We start from the raw sequence: 17,458 nt of genomic DNA, 5'->3' as shown, positions 1-17,458 counted from the left end.
TATTTTCTCAATTTTGAAGATAGAGTTGTGAAAATAGTGCACACATCACCTACATTAGACAGTGAGTACTGTTTGATTAATTGACTGTCTTTAAGCTCATTCTAAATGTTGATTCTGCAAGTCTGAAACCTTGAGGCAATGTTTCCCAAAATGTTGTTGACGAGGTATTATTCAGAATTTTAAGAAGCTTTTCATTTTGAGACGGGTTTAGCTTTAGATTGGAGAACGTAATGACCTCATTCTTAAAAAAATAAACTAGTACAATTATGATGATCTGATGCTGTAACTCTTTTACTTTTTGAAGCATATAAAAACTTCTTTAAACTCTTTTGACATACCCTCTCTTATACACACGACACATTTAACTTGATACATAAGTTAAATGTGTCATAAACGGCAAAGGAGAGAACTGTGATCGTTTTGCATGTTAAACGTGTCATTTTACTTATTATGCCTTGCTCCATTTTGACTTGCTACACATGACTCATTTTCTGAATCTGTCCATTACAGACCCATAAGCAGTAGACCTAGCATATTGCAAGCCCGAAGGAAAACTTGCTTTTCCTCATTCTCTATTATAGAATATTTCCCAAACGTTATTATTTGATCACACGGATTTTTTCCAAAACTTGCATGAGGTTCCCTTTTTAGTCAATGGCATCTCGAGTAGCTAAATAATTTTAAGGAATGTATATCTAGTAGACATAACAATACAAACTTAAACCTTCCAAGCAGATCTTACTTTCCTAGGCTTTACATTATATTTGGACATCTATTAGCAAAGCATGAATGGAACAATGATAAAGGGACCAACATGGTGCTTGTAAAAGTGATTATACAGTTACAAAAAGAAAAATGTATATTCCTTCTTATACATTTTAACAGTAAGCTTACAAAGTTTACACGTGTCCGGGAAACAAATTAACGAAACCAATCCCAGTTTTGACTTCTAGTTGAGTGAAGCCACAATATATGCAGGTTTTGGAGTCGATAGATATATACAGATTTCCTGGTCAGATGACCCAAAACCAAGCTATAATAGAGCCAGCAGCCAGACCAATAACTAAGAAGAACACACTCACAATCCCCGCAGTCTCTGCATGCTGCAACTTCACGGTTTTAGGAGCTAAAATCATCAATACACTGGTAAGGTATCCATTTGTAAGCCCTAAGAGACACGTTAATAGTGTCACAGGAATCTCTGTCTGGAAGAATTTCGGACCGTGCAAGCATCCTAAGAAGAGAGGGAAAAACAACAGTCTTGCTATGCAACAACCGATTGCAATTTTTGCATTCTCTAGAAGGTATACTGCAGTGAGGCTTTTGCCAACAAGGTCAAACACATTAAAGCAAGTAATAAGGAGAATTGGATACCAATCTTTAAGAAGCTGAGAGTGGACATCTTCTGTAATGTAACCAGGAAATATTGCAAGCGTCACAACATAAATGAGCATGATGCCGAGCCCATACCACTTGATTGTTCCTAAGGTATCCCATACAGTTGATCTCCAGACAGATACTGTCAAAGGACCATTGTCGTCTTCAACGGCGGCCGCCTGAATCTTAAGTTCATTATAGTACTTTATAATGGGAAGTTTGTGAGCTAGATTGTATAAAACCATGCATATGAACATAATCACAATTGATACAGCAAAGTAGAGATTAGCACTCTTTTGCAGGCCAGAGGCATCTTGCGTGTAAACAGCTTTTGTAAATATCCTTAGGAAAGAAACAAGCACCCCTGAAATGAAAAACCATTTACCTTTCCAAAGTTCAAGAAACAAGCAATATATAAAGTATCAACAATTCCTTACACATTATTTTCCATTCAAACCCAAATCCAGCATACAAAAAACTATTTGCTCAAGAAAAAAAATAAAAAAATAAAACATGATATGAGAATGGGTTCTGTGTCACACATGTTTAACACAACTTCAACCAAAAGTAGGGAAAGAAAAAAAAAAAGAAGAAGGAAAATAGATACCAGAAGCAGCACCCCCAGCAATGACCGCCTGCGTGTACCTCTCCGGCAACTCACCAGCGGAGCCAAGAATAGATCCCTGCACCAAAGCATTAGCCACACCTGAAATCCCAACAGCCCCAGCAGTGACGTAAAACCCGTTATACAACCCGACTCGACCCTTAACATACACGACATCAAGCAAGGGAACTATGAGGAGGGAAACAACAAACAGTGCTAATCCAACGTTGATCCTCACGTGGGAATGAGATTTGTGTCGGTTGAGGATGATGATGATGAGGAAGAGAGTAACAAGACTAACAAGCGTGCAAAGTAGAGCAAAGATACGGTCAACGCTTGCATCGGGGTAAAGGTAAGAGAAGTAATCAACGGCTGTGATGAATGCGTTCCATGGGAACAAATAGCCGATGCCAAGTGTGAAGTAGATTATATATGCTAAGTGCCATTTGTCTTCTGCTACTTTCTTTGTCGTCCTTGAACATGAAGGTAGAAGAAGAACAATGGTGGATTCTGTTTGTGACATTGTTGTTGTTATTGTCAAATTGTACCAAGTTTTCCACTTGCCCCATAAAATAACGGGCCACGTTAACTTGTGCCATTAAGGCACATGGTAAGCAACCTAAATAGAGCAATTTTATATTTGAAAACACAATATAAACAACTTTTAGGCTATGTTTGGATTGGTGGTATGAGATGGAATGGGATGGAATGGAATGGAATAACTTAATGTTCCATTGTTTGGATTGTCATTAAAAGGATGGAATGGAATGGAACCCAATGGTGTCCATTCCATCATATTCCATTACTTACTTACATTTTGGTTCCCCTCCAATTTGGGTGGAATGGAATGGAATCACTTATTATTTTATTTGTCCAATGATTAAATTACAAATACAACCTCATCTTCATTATATTTCTTCTTCTCCCAGCCTTACTCTGTTTTTTTCTTCGATTCTTCAACGTAATTGAACACACGTTAATTAGAATATATAGCTTCCATTATCAAAATTGAACACTAGGAACACTTGCAATTTTCAACAAAAAAACAAAATTGAACACTGACGTTAATTAGAATATATGGCTTCCATTATCATACCAAAAAAAAAAAGGTTCAATTTAGAGAAATATTTATTTTTTTAGTTCTACTTATTGAAAAGGTATCAAATTTATATCAGAAATAACTTTCGTTCTTTTATTCAAAAAATAAATAAAAACGTTTTATTTCTAAAATATATTCATATTATGAAATCCATTTTAATATATAGTACAGTAAATATTCAACATATTAGAAAGAATTTTTTTTAATAGAAGAATATACTTTAACCAAGGGTAAAAATGGAATAAAAATGTTATAATTTATTCCATTCCGTCAACTTTCCAAACATTGGAATGGAAAATTTATTCCGCTCCATCATAGAATACCCAAACTGTGGAATGGACTCTTTGTTCCATTCCATTCCGCTCCGCTCCATTCCGTTCCATTCCATTCCGCTCCGCTCCGTTATGTTCCATCAATCCAAACAGAGCCTTAAGATGCAATCAAAATTTGATTTGTGATTCACGTCAAACACGATATAATGAGTATCTTAACATGTGCCTTGAGGGCATAAATTAACATTAGCCTAAAATAAAATGGGTCTTCCATGAATTAAATATGTTTGGGGAATTAGTCACTTTAGTCCCTGAATAGGAAATGAGTCGTCACTTTAGTCCCTGAATGTAGATAAATTGCAAAATAGTCCCTGAATGTAGACTCTATTAGTCAATTTAGTCCCTGAATGCAGACTCTGTTAGTCAATTTAGTCCCTGAATGTGGACTTTGTTAGTCGCTTTAGTCCCTGAAATTGACTAAGAAAGTCTACATTCAAGACTGTTTTGCAATTTCTCTGCATTCAAGGACTAAAGTGACTACTTCTTTTCTGTTCAAGGACTAAAGTGACTAATTCCCCAAATATGTTTTGTTTCTTTCTCTTTTGAAAAGAAAGTAATTGAGTTGTACAAAATTTATCATAAAAAAATGATTGTACAAATATAATTTTTTTTTTGTACATTTAATTTTCATCACATCTCATTTAAAATCTATTTATATATATTATTCAAAATTTTGAATTTTTTCGCAATACATTATTCTTTCAAAAGAAATGTTTAATACATTATAAAATTATTTTTTGTATAAGTTTATTTTATTTTTATCTACGAATCAATTAAATATGAATTTTTATGTTTTTTATGTTCAAAAATTCATATTTAATTCATGTTTTGTTAATTTTTTTTTTAAATTCTTATGATATTCTAACATTTCTGCAAAATCTCTTTCAAAAATTTAAAAGATATATACATAGAGGAATAATCTTAATAAAATGGTGACTAGCAACAAAAAAAAAAAAAACGTCCTCGTGATGACGTGAGCAATCATATTCATTTGTTGTTTAATAAAATTGGCCTCAAAGTTAGAATATAAAGACAAAATAGTCGTGATACTAGAAATAGTAGCACTAGACTTGGAGATGCCTCTAGAGCGGAACAAGTGAGAGTATTAGTATGGGTGTGTCACGGAGTTGGGCAATAGCAGATATTTTTTTTGGATATTGGGCTTAAAAAGATGGTGGTTGAAATGGGTGTTTCTCTTTATGCCTCCTCAATGTCTCTAAGGCTCCCTGAATACACATATGGTAGTCATCTACGAGATGTATATTTATTTGAAAAATGTACATCCGGTAGATAACTACCAGATGTGAATTTAGGGGGGGCGTTAGAGATATTTGGGGCCTAAAGAGAAATGTTTGATTGAAATGGATTAACACATGGGTCTGGAGTTAGAAGCCCAACCCACAGAAACCCTAAACCCTAATTTCTGGTCTATTTATGCCACTAGCGCACCACTCTGATTTCATGCGCCATCCTCTTCTTCAAGCTTAGGTATTCACTCATCTCCTACTACTATCTCTCCTTAAAAGTTCAGTTCATTTACTCTCTAATTGTTTTAACACTGCACATTCGAAGACTATCGTGCTCTTTACAATAGCCTGTTAGTTCAAAGCATGTGCCAGATCAAACATCATTTTCTGTAGAATCCGATCTCTCTGTTTTCACATCCTAGTGATTTATTACAGAATGATGAACATTTTGTTTTTCTAATTCCAATCAATTTTTGTGTTATTGGTATTATATTTATTTATCCTAATTTTTATTTTAGGGTTTTAGGAATCCAATCGCATCGTTGTTAATAAATTTATTTACTATTATCTGATCTGTGCTTAGAACGGTCTTGTGCTGATTAGTTCATACATCAGTGCAGAACATAAACCTAAGCTACACCAGTTGTTGCCACCGTGATTTTTTTGTTTGTTCACATAATTTATATTTGAACAAAGCTTCTGTATGGTGGCATACATTGTTTTTCGTTTTAGATCTAATTCTCAATCATTTTAAAACCCCGTTTTAGGCTTTTCATTTGTAAATGTTTTGATCTCAATCCATCAATATATAGATAGATATATTTGCAATTTTGGGCTGTATATGCTTATATATACATAGACATGTATGCTATGAAGCACAGACTCTGACACGGACACCGCGACACGACACGACACGGACACCGCGACACCGCTAACTTAAAAAACACAAGACACCGACACCGCTAGGTATATTTATTTTAATATAATTATAATTAAATAAAACAAAATATTCCTCAAAAAAAAAATATTCCAAACAAAATATGTCTTTCATCTAAAGTAAAGTAACCATTCTACTATTAAAAAGCACCGATAATTAAACAAATTAAGATATTTAGCCATCTAATTTGTCATCATCATTGATAAAGGCATCCTCTAGATCAGGTTCATCTAAAGATAAATTAGCAACTTCAAGAATTCCGGAATCGTCAAGTGACCCAAAATTATCTCCAGCAATATCCCACATTTTAGTTTCTTCTTCTTGGTACTGTGGACTATTCCTTGAAAGAAGACGAAGGTTGCTATGAACAAATACTAAATCCTCTGCTCTCTGAGGTGTCATCTTGTTTCTCTTTAGAGAATGTATGAAAGAATATGTACTCCAATTCCTCTCACTGCATGAAGATGAACAAGGTTGCGCAAGCAACTTAAGGGCAACCTTTTGAAGTATTGGAGCATTAACACCATGAACTAGCCACCAAGCTTTTGGTTCCATCTTCCCCCTATCAGTCAAAGCATCAACGTCAGCAAAATCTTCTCTTCCATCTGAGAAATTGGCAAACTCCATATTCACCGCCCTCCTTTCATCGGCATCAGGAAATAGCTTTTTGATGCATTTTTTTCTTTCAGCAGTGAGCTCTCTATCTGCATGTGGAAGTTCTCGACGAGGATCTTCACTTAGCCATTCATGACTATAATAACTACAATTTAAAAAAAAAAAAATACACATGATTATAAATATTTGTCATCTTAAAACAAATATAAACAAAAAACAATTGAGTTAATATTAAATAACCTTGGATTTAAGGAATGAGCTAAACAATGAAGAGGTGTGCTACTCTTTGTCCAACGAGCAATTAATATTGAGTGCACAACTTCATGAAAGGCCGATGGTTGTTCAACATCTGCCTTTCCTTCATATGCGTATATAGCCTTCCTCACATCTTCAATCATTGTGTCCCACATTTCATACACTAGGTGGAGACTTGAAGCTTCTGTATCGGTTCTTCTTAGCACATGATAGATAGGACCAGTGAAAGAAAGAATATAATCAACCTTATCCCACCAATTATCATCTAACAAAGTGTCCTTCACAAATTTAGCCTTTTGAACATCATCTTCCTTGTAAGAAGACCATTGCTCACTAATCACCATATTTTGAAGACCTTTTTTCAATAGCCTAAACCTTTTAAGCATTACAATAGCAGTGGCAAATCTTGTTGAAGCAATAGAAAGAAACTTTAACGAGCTGAATGAAATGAACATTGATAATCTCATGGAGTGACACATCACAAAGTTTTTTATAAAAGTTGCATCCTCTACAATTTTGGTGATCCAAGAACATTCATTGTAGACAACACTGTTTCTTTCTGTATCCTTAGCAGCACATATGTTCTTCAGTGCAAGATTTAAGGTATGGACAACACACGGAGTCCAGAAGATTGAAGGAAATTCAGCCTCAATTATTAAACCAGCCGCCCTACAAACTGCTGCATTATCTGTCACTATTTGCACAACATTTGAAGGTCCAACCTCCATGATGACATCCCTCATTTGTTTGGCAATAAAATCTTTATCTTTTATCTCATTTGAACAGTCTACTGCCTTTAAAAACATAGGCCCACTCTCTGTGACAGCCATGAAATTAATAAGAGGTCTTCTTTGTGGGTCACTCCATCCATCACTAACAATTGTCACACCCTTTTGGCTCCATGTATTTTTAATTGGCTCTAACAAATTCTCCACATGTTTCCTCTCATTTTGAAGTAATGTTGTTCTTAATTTATTATAACCAGGAGGAACGTAACCAGGAATATTATTATTAGCAGCATAGGAAAATGCCCTCCTAAAGTGTGGATTTCTTGCTAAATTAAATGGTAGACCAGCAGAGTAAAACATCCTAGCAATTTCATAATCTAGCGTATCTCTAGCTTGCATATTAAAGGAACCATCTATTGTTGATGTCTTTCTCTTTTTTGAACCAACACCTTCATTGGAAACGGGAGGCAAAGAAACTGACTTTCCTTTTGACTTATCCTCCTTAGATCTAGCCTCATTGTCTATCTTTTTCAATTCTGAAATCTTGGCAGGTGTTATTTTCGTACAAGGCCTAACTCCCTTTCCCGAAATCTTCAACAAATGTGCCCTCACTCTAGTATATGAACCATTATAAACTATGTCACAAAAATGACATTTTAACTCAAAATTGCCACCTCCCGTGCCACCTACACTTTTTATCTTTGTAACATGCTTCCATAAAGGCCTTGTTTCATCATGTTTTTCGTTGGCTTCACTAGGACTAGGATTAGAAGTACTCATCTCTACACACAAATTTATTACAATATATCAAAATACTATTAAATTATTAATTAGCTATTTTAAAAGAAATAGTAGCCACTAAAATCCAAACTCCACCACTTAAAGTTAAAGTTGCTTTCTTTCTTGTACTATCTGTCTATCTCTACCTACCAAGTTCAAGTATTATAATAATGCAAGTAGCCTACTACTAGTTAGTCAGTGGTCACGTGGTGTAAGATACTAAGAAGATATAATATATATAATAATAACAATAGTACAACAAAAGCAAGCTGTAAACATTACTAAACATATTATATACAGAACAAAGAAAAATTGAAAAAGCAAAAGAAATAAGAAAATAGCATAAAGAAATAACAAGTCAAAATAGAAGGTTAAAGAAGGTCGATTCATATTATACCTGCAAAGAGATAAAGTTCAGAGGTGAGTGACTCGGTGCTGTAACTCTTGTTGCTGTCCAGATCCAGATCCAGAAAAAAGCTCTATGGGAGGCAGAGTGGAAACTGGAAAACTATCGTGCTTGTTATTCTAGGGTTTTCTTTCTTTGGGCTTTCAAAAGTTCTGCTGTGTTGAAGCCCATAAACTTCTGCTGTTTTTTTTTTTTTTTTTTGGGGTTAAATCGCGTTTTGTTTCTGAGAGCCGTGTCCCAAACCGTGTCTGTGCTGTGTCCAAGCCGTGTCTGGCTGTTTTTTTTTCTTTTTTTTTTTCGGGACACCGCAACCTGCATCTGACACGTGTCGTACCGGTGTCTGACGCGTGTCCGACACCGACGCGTGTCCGACACCGGGACACGGCCACCAACAGCAGTGTCCGTGCATCAGAGCATGTATGTGAATAAGTGTAAGTTTAACTAAGATATGTCTATGATACAAGGTTTTTAAGCATACATTTGTCTTGTTATGTTTATGATAATGATTATGATAATTCACTTTTTTTTTTTCCTCTTTAGGAACTTGATATTTGGGTAAATTTGTAACCATGTCAAATCCAAAGGTTTTCTTTGATATTCTAATTGGAAGAATGAAAGCTGGAAAGATAGTAATGGAGCTGTTTGCTGATGCTACCCCAAAAACAGCTGAAAATTTTAGGGCACTCTGCACAGGAGAAAGGGGTATTGGGCAATGCGGTAAACCTTTACACTATAAAGGTTCTGGTTTTCATCGTATTATTCCAGAGTTTATGTGTCAAGGAGGAGATTTTACCAAAGGGAATGGTACTGGAGGAGAGTCTATATATGGGTCTAAATTCGCTGACGAGAATTTCAAGCTGAAGCATACTGGACCTGGTATTCTTTCCATGGCAAATTCTGGACCCAATACTAATGGTTCTCAGTTTTTCATTTGTACCTCAAAGACTCAATGGCTTGATGGAAAGCATGTTGTATTTGGAAAAGTGGTCGAAGGATACGATGTAGTTCAGGCCATGGAGAAGGTTGGTTCACAAAATGGTAGGACATCAGAACAGGTTGTCATCGAAGATTGTGGACAAATTAGTTGAATAAGTATATCTGCTGAGAAATAAATTGAGTCAAGGATGTTGCATCGAGGTTTTCTGACTTTTTTCCTGTATACCATATTCGATGTAATCCTCTTGAAATCATTATAGCAGTTATTTACTTACTACTACTTTGATGAATAAGTATGTCTGAATGATTTTTCATAGCTGCTTATGGGTTCAGAAACATGTTTTTTTGTTTATAAATTGTAATACACAAGTCTTTATCATCTCTTAACTTGAGAATTATTTGTAAATTATGCCCCTTTGAGTAGTCCTATGAAAATAGCAAATTTCATATGTGACTTAGTTAGGGGGCAAATATTAATAGAAATCTAATGTTAATTAGGATTTTTTGAAAGATAGGCATATTGAATGGACATCTGCTTTTATTATCAGCTGTCCTCAAGCTGCCTTTCACATTTGTCAGTATTTTTACACACACAATCACAATCCATAACTTCCAATTTGTCAACATTGCAAACTCACCTCCAGTGCAAACCACCACCATTAGAGTCCTAGCTTTTTCTTTCATTTGATTGTCTTCAACTAAGCGTTAGAAATCACAAGGTTGTTATCCATATATTAACATTTGTATTCCTAAATAATTAAGGTGAATTTGGGATACCCAAAATCATCAATATCTGTCATTTTGATTGTCACCCTCTTTGTGTAACCATTATAAAACTTCCCAAAGGTACATTCCACATATCAACAACTCTTTGGGTTTTGTTTTGATCTCTTTCAAAGAAAGAAATCCATAACAACAAAACAATCATAAAGATAGAATATGTGAACATGACTCCCTAATTACAATATGAATATGTGAACATAGCTTTTCTCTACACTTTTGGAATCAACAAAACAATCAGAATGGTAGAGTTCCAAGAATGTGAACATCAACAAAACAATCATCCTTTACAGATGGAATCAAAGAATCATCTCTATTACAAACTGTTTTTTTTTTTTTTTTTGTTGGTCTTTTGAAGGGATCTCAATTACAAACTGGTTAGCAAATTTATCCATGAGATGAAGCATTCCAATTTCCATATCACCATCTAATTAAAAATGCATGCCTGAAAATTAAAATATGTATCGTTGCCTATCCAACTCGGTCTGAGCAAATGATATTTTAGGATTCAAATCCTAAAGTCGAGGTGTTACACAAATAGTTGCACTTATGGAAACATTGCATATAACCTCCATATGGTAAAGTGCTGCTATTGTTAATGCTCACAAATTGAATGAGTTTTAAAAACTCATTAATATTGAAATTTTTTATAATAAAAAATTTACTCTGGATTTTCCCCGTTAAAAGTCAAGTTAGACTGTCCATATTAGATATGGTCCATTTAAATCACCAAATTGAATATTGTCAAAAAATATTGCTGATTGTAATAATCTACGTCGCCATGGATTTATGTGACCTCCCAATGGCGTACGTTGTAAAGACTAGCAAGAGACAATACTCCTAAAGTAAACGAGACAATACAAGATTCAAGATTCAACTTGGTTTGTTTAAGTCCAAGACTATCATGTGAAGCCAAAGATGAGCAATATTACCATACTTATTAATTAGATACATAACTTAACTGTTGAGGCACGCCTATCATCATATGGGTAAGTAAAACATGATTAATCGTCAAAGCAAATGAGCAACATCTACCTATAAAAGTCTTTCATAAGAGTATTCCACAACCAAAACGAGCCATTAATATTCAAAAGTGAGCGAGTGCAAAGAAAACTGCATAAAATGATAAGTTATAAGCTAGGGACTTTGATAATATCTTCACTAGTGATTTTGATCCTAGCAAGAGGATCAAATGGTGGAGGAATTTCCATATACTGGGGTCAAAATGGAAATGAGGGAACCTTGGCTGAAACTTGTGCCACAGGAAACTATGAATATGTGAACATAGCTTTTCTCTACACTTTTGGCAATGGTAGAGTTCCAAGAATGGACCTTGCTGGTCATTGTGATGCATATAGTAATGGATGCACCAAAATAAGTACTGACATAAAGTCATGTCAATCCAAAGGAATTAAAGTGATTCTTTCAATTGGAGGTGGTGCTGGAAGCTACTCACTTGCATCTTCAGAGGATGCTAGAATTGTTGCCACTTACCTTTGGAACAACTTCTTGGGTGGACACTCATCTACACGTCCACTTGGTGATGCTGTTTTGGATGGCATTGATTTTGACATTGAAGGAGGAACAAACCAACATTGGGATGATCTTGCAAAGTACCTTTCAGGTTATAGCAAAAAGGGAAAGAAGGTTTACTTAACCGCTGCTCCTCAGTGTCCTTTTCCTGATGCTATGCTTGGAGAGGCCCTTAAGACAGGTCTTTTTGACTATGTTTGGGTTCAATTTTACAACAATCCACCTTGTCAATATTCTTCTGCAGATATTGGCAATCTTGAAAATGCATGGAAAGAATGGATTAATGATATTCCAGCAACAAAGATTTTCTTAGGATTACCAGCATCTCCACAGGCTGCAGGAAGTGGTTTTGTTTCTGTCGCTGACTTAACATCAAAAGTACTTCCTATTATTAAAGGTAGCACAAAATATGGAGGTGTCATGTTGTGGTCCAAGTACTATGATGATCAAACTGGATACAGTTCTTCCATCAAAAGTCACATCTAGAATTAATCTTAGTATTTTGGGCTGTATTGACTTCATGTCTTCATGATGTGCTTCTGTATGTTTGTATGTATTTATTACTGTGCATATACTACTTGTTTGTTTGAAAAATTTGTTGTTGTTAACTTGGCATACCACTATTAAGATAGAAAAATATCTGTTTACATAATTCTTGTTGACATGTCTCAAAATCTCATACAAATGGAGGGATGTAGCACTCATGTACTTGTAGCACTCAGATGTTGTAGCAGCTGATAGTTTGTTACAGGTTGTTAATTTCTGTTACAACGGTTGGTGGTGGCCAAAACTGGTATAACATAATTTTGTTTCTACTGGTGTATTGTACGCAGCCTTACCCTGTTTTACACAAGAGGCTGTTTCCAGGACTTGAACCTGTGACCTTTCAGTCATATGACAACAACTTTACCAGTTGCGCCAAGGTTACCACTCATGTGAACTCTCAACTTGTTGAAAGAAAGTTAAAGAGATTGAGAGATCAAAGGATTGTGGGAAAATAGAGTGGTGAAAAGCTTAAGCTTGATGATTCTTGTTGTTGTGGCTTAACAATGGTATTGCAAGGGGCCAAGGAAAACCACTATGACATTTGATCTTGTATTGTTTTTCATTTCATCATAGTGAAATTGCTATGTGATCTCTCTATTGCTATGTTCCTCATCATAGTACTAAAACCTTCAAGACCGAACCACTATAATTGTTGGTGTTATCTTCTTTGTTCTCTCTTCTTTATTGTAGTTGGTTTTACTGGTTTACTTTTTCTGATTTTGTTTGGTTAGTTATTTGAGTTCTTAAGTATTCGCCAATGATAAGAGCGAAATAAATGAGACCTAATGTTCATATATCGTATGAGGTGTTATAATCATTCTATCTCTATATTTAATACCTAATGATACAATTTATGCAATGATATAAGATTTTCTGCTTGCAAGTCAAGGTAGATCCATATTGACAATAGTAGTTCAAACACAAGGGACCTTGTTTTTCCTTCTGGTGTTGTTGTCCCTGATGTTCCCTTATCTATTAAGTCTGATAAAGGTGACTATTCTAGGTTTCGATCCGATGTCCTCACTTTTAATCAGGTCATTGCAATCACAACCTTACTTCTGCTTTAATTTCTTATGATTATCTGTGTAACATCGACACTTCAGATTGAAGACGTGTCCAATGACCAATTATATTCAATAGTTTCATTTTTATTAATTATTACCGGTGTCTGGTGTCATGCTTGTTCTCCTTTTTCAACTAGTTGATTGAATCCATGTTCAGCACAAATATGTAACACAAAAGTTATTAACTAGTGGCAGATGGAGTAGTTGATATATTGAGTAAGTTGGATTAGCCTAACTGTGTTTTATCAATAGTATTATATGATTTTCTAGTTGCGGAAAATATTTTACAAGATTGTTTTTTGATTTTGACAGTTGATTCATTAGATACGATTCATCGTGGTATTATGATGTTGTTAGCAAGGTTTCAAAAAACGGAACGTTACCGGGATTGCGGCCGTTACAAATCGGTATCGGCAGTCACCGTGACCGTTTTCGGACCTTTTCACATTGAGAACAAAAATCACAGCAAAATCGCCGCTACGGCCGTTACGGAACGCCGTTACGCACTCCGTTACAGACTTGAAAATTCAGTAATTTGAACAGGATAAAAGGAATCGAATCTCATATTAAAAGAAAGTACAAGAATACAAGAACAGGAGAAGAGGGAATCTGAATATCGAGGGAGTGGGAAGAAGGAACGAGATCGTGAAAGGAAAAGAGAAAGAGATCGATTGGGAAGAAATAAAAGGAGGAGAAATGATAGGTTTGATGCACGGTGTAAGAGAAGATGTTGGAGAGGATACTTCAGAAGAGAGTATTAATGATGAAGAAGATGATGATGATGAAGACGGTGGTGGTGTTGGAGGAGGAAACAGTGGTGGTGATGGTGGTAGTGGTTGCCGTTTCTTTGTTCATTCTCTGTGATGAGAAGTGAAAGGGAAAAAAGTACAAACGGAAAGAGTGGTTGCCGAGTCTTTGTTCATTCATATTATTTACTCTTCTCTCGTAGTATTTTTATTTTTTTTGAGTGGATAAGGTTTGTTATCACTTGGTTACCATAGACACACGTATGCAGCTTCACTCTTCATTCAATAATAATAAATTAATAATAATAATTAATAATTACTTTTAGATGGTTTATTTGTTTATTCATATATTTATTTATTAAACTAAAAAAAAAATGTGCATTCATCTCTTATTTAAGTTCAAGGTAATTTTAAATTGACATTCTTAATTTGAGTATTTAGGTAACAAATATTAGATGAAATTTTAGAGAAAAAATTGGGACTTTGATGTTAGATTAAAACCTTGAACTTTGTTGTATATGTTGTTAGTGATTAAAAGAAAAATAAAATGATAGAGGAGTTAGATTAGAGTATTTTTAGTATGGTTCCTGTAACTTTTTTAAATTTTTTTATTTTTTAGAAAGCTATTTTGATGAAGCAGCCCATTAATATAATTTTTTTTAACCCATTAACATGAAGTTTTATTTTTATTTATTTTAGAAACCTTTATTTTATTTTTAAAAATATATTATATGATAATATAAATAGTTTTAATACGTTTTGTGAAACGTTTTGATAAATTCACACCGCGAAGACCGTTATTTGTATCGCAGCGTCCGTTACAGCCGAAACTGCGACAATCTTAACGCGACCGCGACCGTTATTTAGAACCTTGGTTGTTAGATCCATCTAGTACATAGTATTACCATAATTGAATTCTGATCACTAATTTCCGCTTGAAATTTTTTGTTGCAATTCTTGCCCTGCACAGGTTGAGTGATGTTTCTTTGTTTGCACTTGAATTTTGTTACTGAAATTCCTTTTTAACCAATTGACTTTTGAAGACAAATAATGTATTACCTGTTGATTTACCTTTTTTTTTTTTTTTTTTTTTTTTTAATTCCCATTTATGGTAGATGTTTTCTTTTTGGGAAATTTTAGGGGTGATGGGATATGGCAAAATGATGAAATCTGAATTTCATTGGAATTGGACTTTTGCAGATGTCTGAGCATTTCAATGGACAACTATCTTTGTCGGGAAAGATTCCATCCGGCCAATTCAACAGCATGTTCGACATGAAAAAATGTTGGTCCAGGGATGCAGCTTCCACTAAAAGCCTTGCTTTTGATGGATGGTTCATAACATTGTATACCGTTGAATTAGATAGAACTAACATTTCCCCTTCTGAAACTGTGAAAAAAGACGTGCCTTGTTCGTGGAACCCTGCTGCTCTTGCCGAGTAAGTATCATTGTTATTCGTCATCCTCTTCTAGTTAATAGTCGTCATAAAATATTACAGAACTTCGACTTTTAATTTTTATGAACAATAATAATCACTTTGATTACTGACCCCTTGCTCTACAGTTGCTAAAACTATAAGAATTTATTTGGTGCTAAAATGCATGATTTCTAGATTTTCCCCTAAATAGCAGTAACATTCAACTTTTATTTCATTTTTTTCTTGTTTGAAAAGCCTTACTTAGATCTTTATTTCTTTGATAAGAATAAAATTCTGCTATATGTTGATTGGACCGAGTTAATAGTGTTTTAAACTAAATAAACATGGTTTTTCAGGTTCATTGAAAAGTATGGTACACACGTAGTTGTTGGGGTGAAGATTGGAGGTAAAGATGTATCAAGCAGTCAAAAAATTCAGATATTCCGCCGATTGAACTGCAGAAATTGCTTAAGCAATTAGCCGACGAGAGGTTTTCTGCGGATTCAAATCAAAGTTCTAATGTCAATCCTGTGGCTATATCAGGAAAATTAAAGGTAAAAATAAACATGCTCGTCTTTCTAGTACATGAAGATAAAAATATGGAAATGGAAATCTTAATTTTTTAACTTGTGTAAATATATCTTTGATCATGTTTGTAGGATGATCATGCGAAGCTTAGGGGACTGCACAAGAACAAATCTCTGTCCCTCGTTGGCAGGCCAGTTGTCAAAAGTCACTCCAAGAATGATGTTAGTATATTTTCTTCTTTCTTTTTTGTTTTTATGTTTTTACAATTTTATACTTTATCCTGTGCACTTATAACATATACTTGAACTTATAAGAATTTCTTTTCAGGATATAGTAAGCATTTCTGTTCGAAGGGGAGGTATTGATGTATGTCAACCTTATAACCAGTGGCTGTCAACCATATCACAGTCTCCTAATGTCATATCAATGTCTTTGGTGCCCATTACTTCATTACTGAATTCTGTCCCAGGAAATGAATTTTTAAGTCATGCGGTGAATTTGTATCTTAGATGTGAGTAGACACCACCTGCAATAGAGGAACATCATCAATTTCTGGAGTTTCAGTTGCCACGACAATGGGCACCGATGTATGGTGATATGCCTCTTGTCTTTGACCATAGGTATAAAAGGAATGCATCTCCGTCACTTCAGTTCACTCTCATGGGACCAAAATTTTATGTTAATACTGTGAACGTAATTCCTTCTTCCAAGTTCCATAGTTTTTAGTAGTTTTATTTGGAAACTTTTATGGCAAGAATGTAAGGAACTTGATTCAAATCTCTATCTCTATTATATATAAATGCCTTATTTTTTTTCAAAAGTACACGTGTCACCTTCTAATTCTAAGGGACATTAATTGTTTCACCATGCCATAAAAATGTACACAAATATTATGCAAGGCAATCCTTATTTATTCATTTCTTTAATTGTTTTTTTTAAAGATATTTATTTCTTTAATTGTTGTTTCTAGATTTGGGTGATGTTGCAAGTGAATAATGTCCATATAGAACGGCAATATGATTTTTGTTTTGATTTACATAAAAAACTATATGTGATGGCACATTTATATTTTCAATATTTTAGCATAACTATTCTTTCTTTCCTCGATAATTTTACATAGTATGTTAACCAATTTTTTTTTTGGTTACGTCGTCACCTTTTATTATTTAAACCAATTATAATATCACATGTGTCATCTTTATATAATATAAATGTCTTCTTCAAAATTTAAAGTACACCTAACATGTTTATTTGCTAAACGACATTAATTGCTTTCAAGGAAATTTACATGTAGTTACTGATATAAGAAAGTGTTTTTTTTTTTTTGGTGGTGATATAAGAAAAGGTTTAGTTGCGCATAAAAAACATTGATAAGCAAAACGTTTTTATTTATATATTAAGAAATGTTTAATTGGGCTGAAAAGTCAATGGTTAAGTTCACACACACATATATAGCAAAAAACATGTGAGATGAGAATGGATCTATACATTAATCAGGCACATTCTTTTTTTTTTCTTTATTTTACA

General features: G+C 34.3%; 4 protein-coding genes, 1 long non-coding RNA gene, 1 other non-coding gene and 1 pseudogene across 7 annotated transcripts; 5 read left to right on the top strand and 2 right to left on the bottom strand.

Annotated features, from left to right (window-relative positions):
• Nucleotides 1-803: 803 nt before the first annotated feature.
• LOC146911586 (equilibrative nucleotide transporter 1-like) lies at nucleotides 804-2,525 on the bottom strand. The gene is made up of 2 exons (XM_085730223.1): nucleotides 1,985-2,525; nucleotides 804-1,741 (listed from the first exon to the last, which is right to left on the bottom strand). Exons 1-2 carry the CDS (start codon nucleotides 2,502-2,504, stop codon nucleotides 1,014-1,016), a joined length of 1,248 nt encoding a protein of 415 aa, XP_085586349.1. The 5' UTR covers nucleotides 2,505-2,525; the 3' UTR covers nucleotides 804-1,013.
• A 2,348-nt stretch (nucleotides 2,526-4,873) lies between these two features.
• LOC146911584 (peptidyl-prolyl cis-trans isomerase CYP19-3-like) lies at nucleotides 4,874-9,632 on the top strand. Its single transcript, XM_085730225.1, has 2 exons — nucleotides 4,874-4,900; nucleotides 8,921-9,632. Exon 2 carries the CDS (start codon nucleotides 8,950-8,952, stop codon nucleotides 9,466-9,468), a length of 519 nt encoding a protein of 172 aa, XP_085586351.1. The 5' UTR covers nucleotides 4,874-4,900; nucleotides 8,921-8,949; the 3' UTR covers nucleotides 9,469-9,632.
• LOC146911585 (uncharacterized) lies at nucleotides 5,625-8,794 on the bottom strand. The gene is made up of 3 exons (XM_085730222.1): nucleotides 8,372-8,794; nucleotides 6,452-7,976; nucleotides 5,625-6,356 (listed from the first exon to the last, which is right to left on the bottom strand). Exons 2-3 carry the CDS (start codon nucleotides 7,972-7,974, stop codon nucleotides 5,771-5,773), a joined length of 2,109 nt encoding a protein of 702 aa, XP_085586348.1. The 5' UTR covers nucleotides 7,975-7,976; nucleotides 8,372-8,794; the 3' UTR covers nucleotides 5,625-5,770.
• A 132-nt stretch (nucleotides 9,633-9,764) lies between the features above and the next one.
• Nucleotides 9,765-9,890, top strand: LOC146911583 (small nucleolar RNA U19). The gene has a single exon (XR_015020743.1). It is a non-coding gene; the product is annotated as a small nucleolar RNA U19 (small nucleolar RNA).
• A 1,251-nt stretch (nucleotides 9,891-11,141) lies between these two features.
• On the top strand, nucleotides 11,142-12,261 carry LOC146911582 (acidic endochitinase-like). Its single transcript, XM_085730224.1, has one exon. It carries the CDS (start codon nucleotides 11,219-11,221, stop codon nucleotides 12,113-12,115), a length of 897 nt encoding a protein of 298 aa, XP_085586350.1. The 5' UTR covers nucleotides 11,142-11,218; the 3' UTR covers nucleotides 12,116-12,261.
• Nucleotides 12,262-12,950: 689 nt separating this feature from the next.
• Nucleotides 12,951-16,586, top strand: LOC146911580 (MACPF domain-containing protein NSL1-like; annotated as a pseudogene). The gene is made up of 6 exons (XR_015020269.1): nucleotides 12,951-12,980; nucleotides 13,069-13,209; nucleotides 15,186-15,424; nucleotides 15,760-15,957; nucleotides 16,063-16,152; nucleotides 16,259-16,586. The product of XR_015020269.1 is annotated as an MACPF domain-containing protein NSL1-like (transcript).
• Nucleotides 13,352-14,310, top strand: LOC146911581 (uncharacterized). The gene is made up of 2 exons (XR_015020485.1): nucleotides 13,352-13,455; nucleotides 13,552-14,310. It is a non-coding gene; the product is annotated as an uncharacterized LOC146911581 (long non-coding RNA).
• Nucleotides 16,587-17,458: the final 872 nt, after the last annotated feature.

This window comes from Medicago sativa, chromosome 7 (assembly GCF_051527215.1).
Source record: "Medicago sativa cultivar Bolivia chromosome 7, Bolivia_mono, whole genome shotgun sequence".
Taxonomy (NCBI): domain Eukaryota; kingdom Viridiplantae; phylum Streptophyta; class Magnoliopsida; order Fabales; family Fabaceae; genus Medicago; species Medicago sativa.
Note: the sequence above shows the minus strand (reverse complement) of the source record. Positions and strands in the feature narration are given on the sequence as shown.

Coding starts and splice junctions, on each gene's coding strand:
- LOC146911586 (XM_085730223.1), bottom strand. CDS start 2,504: ATGTCACAAACAGAATCCACCATTGTTCTTCTTCTACCTTCATGTTCA. Junction 1,742..1,984: donor TGCTGGGGGTGCTGCTTCTG/GTATCTATTTTC, acceptor TTTTCATTTCAG/GGGTGCTTGTTTCTTTCCTA.
- LOC146911585 (XM_085730222.1), bottom strand. CDS start 7,974: ATGAGTACTTCTAATCCTAGTCCTAGTGAAGCCAACGAAAAACATGAT. Junction 6,357..6,451: donor GCTCATTCCTTAAATCCAAG/GTTATTTAATAT, acceptor TTTAAATTGTAG/TTATTATAGTCATGAATGGC.
- LOC146911584 (XM_085730225.1), top strand. CDS start 8,950: ATGTCAAATCCAAAGGTTTTCTTTGATATTCTAATTGGAAGAATGAAA.
- LOC146911582 (XM_085730224.1), top strand. CDS start 11,219: ATGATAAGTTATAAGCTAGGGACTTTGATAATATCTTCACTAGTGATT.